Source organism: Epinephelus lanceolatus, chromosome 10 (assembly GCF_041903045.1).
Source record: "Epinephelus lanceolatus isolate andai-2023 chromosome 10, ASM4190304v1, whole genome shotgun sequence".
NCBI classification, from domain to species: domain Eukaryota; kingdom Metazoa; phylum Chordata; class Actinopteri; order Perciformes; family Serranidae; genus Epinephelus; species Epinephelus lanceolatus.
This window is the reverse complement of record NC_135743.1, coordinates 34,941,697-34,956,453: the sequence shown is the minus strand read 5'-3', so window position 1 is coordinate 34,956,453 and position 14,757 is coordinate 34,941,697. Positions and strand designations below refer to the sequence as shown.

At 41.3% G+C, this 14,757-nt stretch overlaps 1 protein-coding gene across 2 annotated transcripts in view; it reads left to right on the top strand.

Annotated features, from left to right (window-relative positions):
- klhl32 (kelch-like family member 32) overlaps window positions 1-14,757 on the top strand; it is a 39,131-nt gene that overhangs the window by 10,144 nt on the left and 14,230 nt on the right. For both annotated transcript variants that reach the window (XM_033639968.2, XM_033639967.2), the window contains exons 4-5: window positions 2,903-3,010; window positions 11,449-11,547. In XM_033639968.2, the coding sequence (XP_033495859.1) occupies window positions 2,903-3,010; window positions 11,449-11,547 (207 nt within the window). The remainder of the gene's footprint in view (window positions 1-2,902; window positions 3,011-11,448; window positions 11,548-14,757) is intronic.

The following is a 14,757-nucleotide window of genomic DNA, read 5'->3' as shown; positions in this document are numbered from 1 at the left end:
CAAGGCAGGGGTAGACCAGCAATTCAGCAACTGTGTTCTGCGAAGTAAAATGACTGTTTTTGTGAAAGGAGTCTTTTAAGAGATCATAGATAAGTTTAGTTCCCTGTCCAATGTAAAGGTAAAGCAGTGAATATATTCTTAATATAGTGTACACTTAAACTGATACTGATTTTTTTAGGTGGCTAAAATACATTTTGCTGTTGCCCCCGTCCACAGCAGTACATTGCTTAGCTTCCATAGTGGTACTTCTGCCTGCTTCTCCAAAGTGGGGGTGTGCCGACTACCACTCACTGTTAGTAATACACGGACTGTTATCTATGGAAAGGCATGGCCCTGTTTTCTGTATGTGGATAACTGAAATAGCTTAATTTCATTGCTGATAATTTGGAACAAGCCTGGATTTTCAGTTTTTCAAAACAGATTTAAAAGTTATCTGTAGCTGTTGTCATTGCAGTCATCCTTAATGAACTCAGTGAACTCATAGTAACTAGTTGTATAACAACAGTGGAAGTGTGAGATCTGTGGAAACATTGTGGAGCACAAAACACACAAACACTACTAACAGTTATGAAACACAAATGTCCTATAACTACAATCATATGATCAGCACTCAGCCAAATCAGATGGAGAGCTGATCTTGGATTTGTCTTTCTACTCATGTTGCCTGTATTTCAAATGGTTGCTACTGAAGACAACTTCATCTAAGATTTAAAAGAAATAATCCTCTAAATAGGTTTCAAGAACCAAGTTAGCTGGATTAAAATAGACAGGATCATTTCGGTCTGATAAAAACTTTTTAGCCTTAATTATCTAAGAGCCCTGTTTGAAGAGCAGGGAACATAAATTAATACAACATTTTGATCTGCCCTCAGAAAACACACCAGAATATTATCAGTACAACTGGTGCTATCTTTGTAAGGGTTTATGTTTTACTGTCCATATTTAGTTTCTCAAGTAATTCTCATAAATTCTGTAATACACCCTGAACCCTTGTAAACTTTGCTTTCTTCTTTCTATGATGGGAATCAAGACTTAAGATAGAGAACATTGGCACATAATACCAGCAGCAGCGTCAGTCAGAAGCCACTGATGTTTGCACTCATCTGAAAAACAGCAGCTGAGTCTTCCATGTAAGATGTCAGGATTTCTGTGATATACCTGCCTGTAAATTTAGCCACAGGCCCATATTTCAGTTCTCAGACATGAAAACAACCTCACTGAATGTTGTAATATTTCACAGGGTGCATAAGGGAGTCACAAGACCTCCCTGGTATGATCACAACAAACAGACACATAAATTCTCCTGGCAGGTCAGACTAACTGCAGCGCTGCGCCCCCACTGCAGCATCATGTGAAAGGACTGCAGTGAGCAGGGCTCTGTGGCTCAATGTGTCCCTGCGCTGGATCTATATCCCAAGTCAGAGGAACCATCCGTCATCATGAGTTCGTGCTCAGCTCCTCCACCAAGGTCAGGAGCGTTCATGCCGGAAGCAACCAGCTCCGCGAACACTCTCAGGGGCACCTTCTCTCAACCTCTCCGCTTATACACAAACACTAACAAGGAAGCAAAAATGCTTAAGCAGTTTCTCCATTTGATGTAGTCTCCTTTTTTCGTGCTGCCTGTTTGACACTCATGTACACACTGACCACAGCTTAGCTGCCCTCACACCCCAGGTTGAGCCACAGGCCTTCCTGTGCTCGGTGGACCGGTGGATTTTTAATTAGCGCAGTGATGAATCAACAAGGCCGAGTTCCGAGGAGAGATGTGCATGCCTTGGTTAAAACTCAGTGTGGCCTCAAGTTGACCCTGTCTCGCACATCACCCTCACAATACAGAGGGTCTATTTGCCAGAGGAGGGGCTCGTGCCTGGCTAAAGTTCATGGGTGCTATGAATCACAGAGAATTGGATGAGTTTTGGGAGGAATGAATGTCGTTTTCATGACAGAAAGAGATGGTATGTTAACTGGCCAGCCTGAGGGCCTTTGAAGCTTCTAATGCTGTTATGCACCAGTCTCTGAGTAGAGATAGTGCGGAGTGACTGTGCTACAAACTGCTGCTGTGATTAAAAAGATATGTGGAACTGCAAGTTAGCTAGATCACTATCCCGAGGCAAGGAAACTGTGGGGAAAGAAATTGTCTACAGCAGCTGGATTTACTTTTCAAAAGCACTTTATGGTCTCTTTTTGTCCAATTGCAATCCAGAAGAAAAATCTTAACTACAACCTTATAGGCCTTGTAACCTTGCTGTCCCTTTAGAACTGAGAAGACAGGTAGTGTTGATCTTCATCATGGCCACTTTTGACCCTCCTCTCACTCTTCCCTGCCACTCTGCTGTGCTCTGCTGATCAATCACTGTCATCCCCTCATGGTGTGACACCAGTCAATAGCTTTGATTACCAAGCAGCAAGCTGGACTTATGCACAGCAGGGCCAGACTGCAGACTCTGCGTCCGCCGCTTTGATTTCACATGGAGTGCGGCGTGCACATGCATGTGTGCGTGACGGAGGCAGGGAAAGACAGAAGGCCGTGCAACAGAAAGTACTGATTGTGCTATTTATTTCTGCTGACCACCGGGGCCAAGGCCGGTGAATCAATACAGGAGGGCTCTAGGATGTTGTGTCTGGCAGGTTTTGATGAACTGGTGCTGTTTTTTCAGCACGCACACACACAAAAACAATTTCTCAGTCTGTTATTGCTGGAACAACTTCTAATATGATCAGCCTACAAAGTCAACATTGAAGGAGTGGAAGAACAAAGCTGGATTAAATTTTACCATCAGCGTCTGTGATTGCTGGTCATTATTTAATGCAGTGTCCCAACCCAGACAGAAAATGTCAGGTAAGATATCTCTGTGGTGGGGTTCCCTCTGCTAACCTCCATGTTTTGACTGTGTGTCATCAGGCTATGTTCAGCTTGTGCATGGTGGAGAGTGAGGCAGACGAAGTGACTCTGCAAGGAGTGACCAGCGTTGGACTGAAGCACGCTTTGGACTTCGCCTACACTGGACAGGTGAGTCTGAGCCACAGCCTCAACAGCTGAACAGACACAGAGAAGAGCATTGCCTACAGAAACTGTAATATCATCTACAGAAAAGGGAGGTGATAGCTGACGAGTGCTGTTCAAAAACCACTAAACAGCTGTGGTGGAAGAATCTTTCAGATCCTTTATTTTAGCAAAAGTCGCAATAACTCAAAGTAAAAAGAGTGTATTACATATAAAGATCATGCATTCATATGTTAACATTAGTGAAAGTACAAATGTGCTATGAGTGAAATTATTGATCGATACACATAATGGAATTGAATTTGGATGGAAGCCCAGTATTTATGCTAAGTGATGTTGTGACCTATCATTAGGCCCTGCAGTGCTACTGAGCCCTTTGACAGGCGACACTGTTCTCTAACCCTGTTCCAAGGCTGCACATAAGGGGGGGAAAGGGTAAGCTGTCTGGGGGCCAGCTGCTAGGAGGGCCTATGGAGGTCAGCAGTAATCATCCAAAACACAAGCAATGGTAACTACATTTTATTTTAATAATAAAATGTTAAAAAAAAATATTCACCATTACTTTGTAGTAGTATTACTTAGTACACAACTGCTGCAAAAAAAACAGACAAAAACAAAATGTGGTGACTGGCCACATGTGCTGATCTTAGTAAAGCAGTTTGGGGGGGCCCTTCACTGGACCATTTCAGAGGCTCAGTGATTTCTGTGGGCAAGCCTGCCCTGACCCTGTCGACATTTACACTTTCCTTAAATCCTACTCTGTCCCAGGTAAATCGCACATACTTGGTGAGTTATTCAGGCCTCATATGTTATAACTGCTTGGGCTAACCTATAGTGGCTAATCCCTGAGTGTCATGAATCACTCAGCAGTCCAGCCAGCATCACTGTTTATCTGGTTCCACTAGTCTTACAAAGAGCCACTAATTAGATAGATGGTAAATGGACTGCATTTATATTGCACTTTCCTGCTCTTAGCGATCACTCAAAGTGCTTTACAACACAAGCATCATTCACCCATCCATACACTGGTGGTTGTGGCTATTATATGTGGTGCCAAGATAAATATTCAAATTCACACACCAATTCAGGGTTCAGTATTTTGCCCAAGTACATTTTAACATGTAGACTGCAAAGGCCAGGGATTGAACCACAACCTTCTGATTGGTAGATGACCGCTCTACTTCCTGAGCCACAAATTAGCAGCCCCTTTGGAGTCAGAAACTTTTTCACACATGTAGTTTATCACTGACTTGTCTTACCAAAGAGAAAAGAAAATGTGTCCAGTATGAAACTGAGTGTAAGTATAAGATTGCAGTCAAGTCTACAGCTTCACAAGGTGTAACTGGTGTTTGGTTGAGTTGGGCCCACGACACAAAGAAAGCTCCACAGTGTTCCAGCCTCCCAGAAGCACCACGCTTGTTACCTGAACCCACACACTCCTCACAGCGCTCTGAAGCAAGTTAACACCGGCTTACACCACTCTCTAAGACACATGATACCTGTACTATGCTTTTCCTTGTCAGTCACCAAAGCGACCTTGTCATCAAGCTATGAGAGAGCCAACCTGACCAAGCACATGTGACAACCTTTACGTATTCAATTCAGTTCAATTTAATTTATTCTTCACATGAAATCATATGAATACATATGGATCCTTGTGGCTGAGGGTAGGAGCTCTTCCTGAGCCTCTCAGTGCTGGCCTGGTGTCACCAGTACTTTCTTCCTGACCTCAGCAGGGTGAAAAGGCAGTTATCAGTGTGGTTGGGATCCTAAATGATTCTCCTAGCGTAACCAAGGCAGGGTAAATCAGGGCCTATGTTCATCTGAACAAACCACTCTTTAAAGCGCCTCCCTGTTCTGTTCGGCGATGTTTTCGTACCAGGCAGTGACATTCTCCGTCAGGATGCTCTCAATGATGCTGGAGTAGAAATTCCTCGGCATTTGAGGGGATACCAGGAATTTCAGATTCAGTCTCTGCCTTGCCGTTCTCACCACTGAGTCAGTATACAGCGCCCAGGTCAGGCCCTTCAAGTTGCTTGAAGCTGTCCACCCTCTCTGCCAAGGACCTGTTGATATTAAAGGGAGGCGTAATTCCTTCCCAAAGTCTGCTTACACCTCCTTAGTTTTGCTGATGTTAAAGGGAAATTTTGGTTTATTTCAACCTGTCTCCTATCGTTCTAAATTTGTTTCAAGTGATTAGTGACATAAAAATAATAGTTAGCATGTTAGCCGTTAGCCTACATACAGCCGGGGCGCATAGTAGTGTCAGACCTGTTAAAACGTAAGCGAACGGGCAACCATCAAGCACAAAGTTAGTCCACTAAACAAGCTTTTTTTCCACAAAGACCGCCTCATATCGTTAGGATAAATGTCAGAGAACATATAGAAAACGACATGTAAACGTGTTGTCTTACCTTACCGGTGTGCTGCCATGTTTGTTTACCATTTAGCTCTAATTTCCAAAGCGCGGCCGAAATATCGCGAGAACAAGCAGCGATTTCATACTGCACCTGAAATCTCGCGAGAACAAGCAGCAACAGCTGGAAGGCAGAACCGGACAGTAGCCTGAAAAGTTCATTCATTTATTTTATGAAAGATTAATAATGGCTGACTTTTTGCCAGACTTAGACTTTGTGGAGGAGGAATTTGATTTTGCAGAGTTTGATGGCCGCCCTTATTTATTTGAGCCAGAATATACTGAGGAAGAGCTTCGTGAAATTGAAGAACGGAGGAGGAGAGAGAGAGAGGCGCAACAGGTAGAGGACAAGAGAGGTGGAATGGCTGCTGCAAGGCTGCATAGCTCTGGAGATTGGTGGTGTGCCTGTGGATGCTGTACCCCAATGCCCACAGAAGAGGAATGCCTCTGTTGCAAGGAATGGGATCGGTTGCAGCCTTATTTTCAAGGTCTGGATGTGACCGAGGACGAGACACCTTCACCTGGAGTAGTATCCAGCTGGGCTTTATCTAGAGCTCGCGAGATATATTTCGGCTGCGCTTTGGAAAGCAGAGCTAAATGGTAAACAAACATGGCACCACACCAGTAAGGTAAGACAACACGTTTACATGTCGTTTTCTATATGTTCTCTGACATTTATCCTAACGATATGAGGTGGTCTTTGTGGAAACAAAGCTTGTTTAGTGGACTAACTTTGCACTTGAAGGGATGCCTGTTCACTTACATTTTAACAGGTCTGACGCTACTATGCGCCCCGGCTGTATGTAGGCTAACAGCTAACATGCTAACTATTATTTTTATGTCACTAATCACTTGAAACAAATTTAGGACGATAGGAGACAGGTTGAAATAAACCAAAATTTCCCTTTAACATCAGCAAAACTAAGGAGGTGTAAGCAGACTTTGGGAAGGAATTATGTCTCCCTTTAATATCAACAGGTCCTTGGCAGAGAGGGTGGACAGCTTCAAGCAGCTTGAAGGGCCTGACCTGGGCGCTGCATACTGACTCAGTGGTGAGAACGGCAAGGCAGAGACTGAATCTGAAATTCCTGGTATCCCCTCAAATGCCGAGGAATTTCTACTCCAGCATCATTGAGAGCATCCTGACGGAGAATGTCGCTGCCTGGTACGAAATATGAAATAAACTGAAATTTCCCTTTAAGGAGTAGGTTGTTGTCCTGACACCAGTGGGTCAGATCCTCTGTTTTCTTTCAGGTAGGCCTTTTTATTGTTATTTGTGATCAGGCACATCACAGCTGTGCATTTCTGATGATGGTATTGATGGCGGAATTAGCTACACAGTTGTGTCTGTGCAGCCATGAACTTTGCCATGGCAAAGCTAACTGGCATGCCACCATTGCAGAATTCAGCCAAACATGCCTCCTCAGCTACCTCGCAGAATTTTAATGGTGCTGGTTCAGCCAATTTGAACAATTTTATATTTTGTTTGTTAGTTTAATCTGCCAAAATGCATCAGATTTTATAAGCAGACCACATGTAAATCCACAAAAAAACAGCAAATACTCAAGTATGTGTACCTTAGAATTACAGTTACACATTATAGTTACAAGTACAGTAGTTACTTTTCACCATTGCCAAATATGTCACCAATATAAATCAGAACAGAGCATTTGCAGATTACCACTTTAATCTCAGCATCAGAAGCTCCTGCTCATGCCTTTCGATCCAGTGTTACCCAGGAGTGTGTAGGTGCTGTATCAGATTTTACCTTAAATCGCTCAGTCCTCTGTCCTCTGTGGTCACACTGCTATAAGTTATTCTGGGATCTAAATAAGAGGCACAATTAAATTCAAGAAGGCAGAAGCAAAGAGCACAGTATTACATTTCCATTCTTAAACAGCGACTGAAGATAAGGATGTGGATGAGGTCAGTGCCCTCGCCTCCTTCTCACCTCATCAACAAAGAATAAGTGTGTGATCATTTCTAATAACTGTCTTTGACCTTTTTAGTGCCAGCGATGCTCAGCTCAATAAGCAGCCTATAGCAGCTTATGCAGTACACCGAGAGGCCAGGAACTTTGTAATTACTCCTAATTTTATTTCCACAGTGGAAATGAGCAAAGAGTGAGTCGGTTAGGCAGTGTAAGTAGGTCAACAGCAGGCTTGCAAGCCGCCCTGCTTTGGTTGGCTCAGCCCCCGTCTGCCCAGAGGAGATGATAGCAGATGAGATGAGGGCAATATGCTTATCCCCACACCGTAAATAATGACCTACTAAAAATCCTTCAGCCACATGTCATAGGCCAGCAGGGTGAGTGAAGAGACATGCTGCCACAGGATGCTCTGAGACTGGAAGTCAGTTAGTAACTTCAGTAAGATTTTACTGCCTGCTAAGACTGCAGCCGATATCTCAATCAATGAAGCAACTGGAACATCCTGCATTGTTACCACAGTTGTATTACCCACATTTGTCAGACCATAAGTCTTGTATTTTTCAGAGCTGAGAGTGTGAAGCGAAGTGAGTCTACATGGGTCAGATCCCATGTAGAAGACATCTATATTCTGCCATACAAGCGCCTCCTTTCATTTTGTCTTCTCCAGGTGAAAGCTCGCAAGTAACAAGCGCAATAAACGTCGGTTTACACAAGAGCTCACTGTACTCCCACGCTGAACCAACCGCGGTGTTATAAAACTGACTTCTGCTGTGTGAGGTTGAAGTGCTCTAACTGTAGTGGGCCTCTGGAGTGGAGAGGAGAGCAGGATATGAAGAGTGTTCACTTACGGTTATTACAGTTATTATTTCAGGTTGCCTTCATTGCTGCTGCTGCTGCTGCTCCCTGCCAGGATGCTGAATGAGTCAAAGAAGAACAGAAAATGGAGCATTGTTGTTCTTGATCACATGTTTACCTCAGGTTATATTCATCTAACAAAAGTAGGGATGTTTAAAACAGGTGCAGAGATTTGAGTTTTTGTCTGCTGTTGATCAAAGATTGAAGTCTTTCTGTTTCTACTGAGGCTCAGTGCATACAGGTTCTCGTAGTGGAAGCAAATAACCACTTATTACTGCTTTCTATCATAATATCTGAGCTTATGGATGCGCTGGTGGTTAACAGGACGACTGCCCATGCCTGGCAGGAAACCATACTGTGATAAATGTGCAGATGCAGCTAATTGCAGAGAGTAACAAAAAATACTTGTTGGGAATTTTCCTAAGTAGCTAGAACATATAAACAAATTGCTCGATGATTTCCAAAGAACTGTTTACATGAATGCAGAAGTGGCCAAATAATGTGCAACAAAGCATGTGATTAAGCACCAATGCAGACTCCTCACATCATTTACAATAAGTGGACAAACAGAAGATGAAAAACAGGAGCTTCCTTTCTTCTTTTCAAAATTTATAAATAATGAGAAGGCTTCAGCTCAAACAATCCCCATGAATGCTGCAAAACAATATTCAGCCCACTACTGTATCAACAGTAGTAGGAGATGAGGGAGACAAATGATGAAGTCATTTTTCACACTTTCACTACTGATGCAGTCACGGCTCTGTGGCTATCTAGGGCAGAGCTGCTGAATGGATTATCAAAGGTTTGTTCCTGCCCTTTAAAAGCAAACTACATTTTATTTGGAGTAGGTGAGTTCTCTGTGTGAGAGGTAACACGGAGCATGTGTAGTCTGATTGAGGTGTTATTCCAGTTATCTATATAATATTTAACTCCATGTTGTTGTGTTTGTGCGCTGAGAATAGACACAAAAAAGGACAGTTTACCCTCCATAAAGCACATAAGACTTGGCTCAGCTCCTGACAGCCTAGCACTATGAGTTGGCTGTATAACAGAGCTTTATGTTGCATATGGGTGATAATATGGAGGAAACAGAAGGAAGCTTTCAGCAGATAATTTCAGCTGCTGTTCATTCAGCTTAACAGGAAGCATTCTGGCACAATCAGTGCCATAATAATTGCTTGAATATGTTGCTTTGGTGGGAGGATGATAATGGTGAATCAAGCACATTGGTAGAGCAATTCTTGTTATGCTATGCAGTCTGCCACACTCACTTTCCTTGTCTCCATGCACCATCTAAACATTTTCAATAATCTGTTGTACAGACAGAATTCTCAGTGATTCAAAAAAGGAAATAAGATATATAGTATACTGCCTGGCAGGGTCTGAAATTAGCACCTGCCACCTGCCAAAGGGGGGTAAATTGTTGGCAGTGACAGGAAACATCATCAGGCCATCCGCCACTTTGGCGAACAGAGAAAATGAACAACAGAAAGACACTTTTGAAAGTCACTAGTAGCTGCTATCCCTTTCATGCAGGAATTATGCACTTCATTCAAGATTTTTTTATTCCTCTTTAGGCATGAAAAATACTAACTTCATTTTTTAAAATCATGCATTTTCACAGTTTTTTTAAAATGTCAACCCAAGTGGACAACATGCATTTACGTTTTTAACTGAAGAAATATGAACACAATGAACTTTGAAGAACTATAAAATATGTATTTTTAATGCTGTTAAACTAATGTGATCACACATTTTAACAAATTGTAATACTATTCAATGCAATGCAAAAGTGCTGAACCTCCTCACTCCTCAGCCCCAACCCCCAAGGTCAAAGGTTACAAAACATGTTTTCGTCCATAACTCCAGAATTATTACGCTAATTATGACAAAACTTCACACAAATGTCTAGCAGGACATAATGATGAAGTGATGACATTTTATATCCACAAGGTCAAAGGTCAGCTTCACTGTGACATCATAATGCTCTGCATAAAAAAACCTTTCTGGCCATTATTCATCGTCATGATTTAAAAAAAACTTGCTTGTTAATTTTAGATTCTGCTGCCTGGCTTTAAACTTAAGCGAGTTCAGCTCAGGTCACACAGTCATGCACTCGTGTTTTTCCAAACATTCCTCATACCTTTTTTAGAACATAAACTATTGATAACAATTATGCCAAAAAAAGCTGTTTGCACAGGAAAAATGCCTGCTATTTTGTTAAACTGCACACAGTGAATAAGACTTAGAGCCTACAGACCGACCATGCCAGCTGCTCTTTAAAGCTGTACTCAGGCATATCTGTGCTTTAAACAAGTACAGTATTTATCATGATCCCCATATTGATTAACAAATTACGTTGACCTTACAATGGTAGAGGAGGAAATCACCAAAGTTATCATCACTATGTTGTTTTAACCAGCTCTATAATTGTTAAGGGAAAAACATCGGAAAACATTTTTCCCAGAAAAATGTTAAAAACAAATAGTGTGAGGAATACGGGAAAGTTGAGGGTTTAATTGAACAAAATAAATGAAGCAGTCTTGGTATAAGATGGGTCTCTTCTCTAAAGACTGCAGGTATGCATTTTAATTAGACTCAAGACACACACTTGTGTATTGTAGATACATCCTTCATCCAGGATATGGCCAAACCGCACACCCTAGCCCATCCACTGTGCTCGTCTCGCTACTCCCTCACTACAAAAGGGGCCCGGCTATTGCTCAACAAACTGTTTTCTGTTTTCTTTACAATGGTGGAACAAGCTCCCCATTCACTTCTGAACAGCAGAAACTTTTCACATCTTCTGTCGCAGACTGAAAACCCATCTGTTTAGACTGCACCTTGGCCCATAAAATCAAAAATCAAACAGAAAAATCTTTTTCTGTCTCTTATTGTACATGGTTGAATGCACTTATTGTGAGATGCTTTCAGTAAAAGCATCAGCTAGATAAAGGGTTATGGGGCAATTGTTATATACATATTATATATGACCTGTAGTACCTTCCTATAATCATAAAGGAAACATGCTCAGTGTACACTTATGCGTACAATTTCATTTCCTCTAAATGATTAAAACAATACCAAATAACAATAAAAATACAACAACAACAAAAAAAGAACAAAAATGCTTTGAAGTTAATGAGTCTGAAAATAACCTGCAGCCCAACTGCAGTGAATCTGAAACTGAGATACAAAAAAAACAACAGAGACTTAATGACCTTGTTTGTTTCCTCTGGACAGATCCTGCTGGAGCCGACGGTGATCCAGGACGTCCTGTCGGCAGGCAGCCACCTTCAGCTGCTGGAGCTCCTCAGCCTCTGCTCCCACTACCTCATCCAGGTACACACACCCACACACACACTGTCCTCTTGTGTGTGAGCTGAAGACATAATAAGATGAATCAGAGGAAGAATCTCTTCACACACAGAGTTCCCATAAGGTTAATGGAAATCCTGTGATATCGTGGAGTTTTGAGAGGTGGGTTCCACTTACAAACAGTCGGCTGATTTGATCCTGTCTGCTGGGAATATCAAGAAAATGTACAAATGGGCCACTTAACTTGAAGTGCAGTAGCTTTAATATTATGTCTTATTTCACACAGGTATTGCATTAATATCAGAATCCTTTTCTCAGCTGCACTGAAGAGGCGGAGCAGGGGGGCTTCGAATCTTTTAGGTTTATAAAATACCTTTAACTTTATCATTCAGATAATAATTTATGCCCATGTTGTTTATCCTAATATTATACTATATCCTATTCCCTAAAGAAATAATCGAGTAAATGTTTTTCTATTGGCCTTATATTCAATTGAGAATATTTAAAGCCACTTTTACTTGGCATTGTTGGGTTTTCCTTGATTTGCAATTGGAACAGCACAGATTATTATGGGATGGATTCAAATGTAGCAAATTTGTCAGTTTAACACTCAGTCTGCTAATGCTGTTTGCACCAAATTCCTACCCTACCTATGTTTCGTAACTTAAAAGGAGTGAAATCAGATAATTTTTGCCTCTCTTTAGGCAGCAGGAGTGAAAATTAGTCATCCTAAACATTAGTTGTGTTATGGTTTGAGAATGATGAAGACAGCTGGAGAACACTCAGATACAAAAACGGATATAGGCTCTACAGGGTGACTTTGTCCTTTGCAGTTATCATGTTTTTCTTCAGATGATGTACAGAATTGTCTTATCTCAAATGGCTTGGATCATAGTGCATATGGCTGCCATAAATGGGGAAAAAAATCTTGGGGTGGGGAGGCATGTCTCCCTGACCCCCTCTTAGGTTTGGGCAGGGTTTTCAGGTTATGGTGTTAAGTGCCGTTGTTGTGATGGAAAATTATGTTTTGTACTTTTACATTGGGATTATGGTGAATACACTGTTTCTGGCTGCTTCACTTTTGTTAAAAAAATCCTGACATGGCCTTGTCACAGACCATAAACTGTAGTCTCCAAAACCCAGATCATAACCATGATAGTGATGTATATATAAATGGGCGTTTCTAATAATCTTCTCATCATCCCTAATTACTGTAGAAAAACAGTGAAGAAACAAGTGATGCTTGTGCTGACCACAGCTGCAGTTACATTAACAATGGAACAGTTCATCATTGGGGAAATACACTCATTAATATGAATCTAGAGCCAGGAGACATTTAGCTTAGCTTAGCATGGACTTGAAACAGGAAAACAGCTAGCCTGGCACTTTCCAAATGTAACAAAATCCACCTACCAGCACCTCTAAAGCTCACTTATTAACATGTTTTAACTCATTTGTTTTATCCATACAAAAACAGAAGTGCAAAAACAACAAGCTGGATTAAGAAGGTGTTTTCTTATAGCTGCAACAAAAAAATATAGTGATTTTCAGTGGTGGTAGTAAGTGGATTTTTTACCTGTACACAGAGCCAGACAAGCTGTTGCTGCTTCCAGTCTTTATGCTAAGGTAACTGTCATCCGGCTCTAGCTTCATATTTAGCCTGTAGATATGAGAGAGTGGTATGGAACTTCTCATCTAATTCACAGGTAGAAAGCAAATAGGTGTATCTCCCAAAATGTCAAACTATTCCTTCAAGCTGACGTCACTGCAAAGTTTGATGTGAAAAGTCATTCATGTCCAAAGAAAACACTTGTCATTTTACTATGAATTTTAAAATTTAACAATGTCCCATCAACTGCGGTCTAGTTTTGATGTGAGGTTAAAGCTCAGAGTCAGATGGAGACTTGGGCACTTGAGCCAGAACAGATTCAGGGTGCTGCTCAGGGACACTTGGGTGGGGTGGATGCTTGTCAGCTAAGGTGCCTGAGTCCAGATCTCTTCAAGAACTAGGCCACCCAGTCACTTGATTTATGTATTTTATCCCAGAGCCTAAGATGGATCTGTTGGAATAGAGGCAAAGTCAGCCTACTGTCCTCTGGGTACGCAGCCAAAAGCTGCTGCAGATAAAGACAAATCAGGCTGAGGTTGTTGCAGAGCAGAACCACTCTGAGGTTTTTGATACACCATTCTATGTTTCCCTGGAATTCAATGCATTTTGCCGTGGTTTTAGAATCACTGAATTACATACATATACATACTCCACAGTACTAAATACATCTACTATTTCATCTTGTGCATCTTGAATCCCTGCCACCAGACTGTAATCTTTTTATTCTGTGTTTTCCCATCCAAGTCCTCACAGTTACATCACAATTGTCAGCTTAGCTCAAATGTGCCATCTGGTGGTTGCTGAAGCTTCAGTTCCATTGGTTTGTAGTAACCAGTCCATACCTCACTATTGGCAAAACAGCAAACTCCTGAATAATGTCATTGATTTACCTGTTTAATCATCTCCTTACCTGCTGACACGGCTGTTTGCAGAGCATATGTAAGCTCACTGTTTTATGTGGTATGTGGTGTGAGTGGATGGTAAAGCCACACCAATAACATTGATTTCCCGATACACACTTCACCAGTTGATTGAAAATCAGATATATCAGCCAGTCAGGATCATCTGCCTCTCATATGATGGATACAGATGTGCAGGATTCAGTTAATTGAAAATTGAATGACTGATCAATGCTACTCTAGCTGTGTATGGTGCTTTATCTGAAATGATTTTAATGACATGTTTTGACTGAATGTGAAATAGTTACTGTTGTTATTTGTGTAATCATCATTCTAATATTTAATAAAGACCATAAATGTATTTTGTTTTTAATCCTATGATTTTTTAATAAAATACACACTATGTAGTTTTTTTCTGTAAAATAGTAGAATTAGTAATGAAATTAATTTTTGTGTGAACTATCTGTTTTTAAAAAAACCTGACTAGTTGATCCATAGATAAACAGATATTTATCAGTCATTTTAAGTGCTATATTGTAGGCAACTGGACTTGCTTGAGTTTCTCGGAGACTTTTCACCTCTCATCTCTCATCTAAGAAGCTTCTTCAGTTCTTGGATGACAAGTGAAACATCTTCAAGAAAGTCAAGATTACCATGACCTAGATGACTTAGAATCTTCACCAACATATTTATCAGTCCTTTCAGAAATTCATTGTGTACCATAAC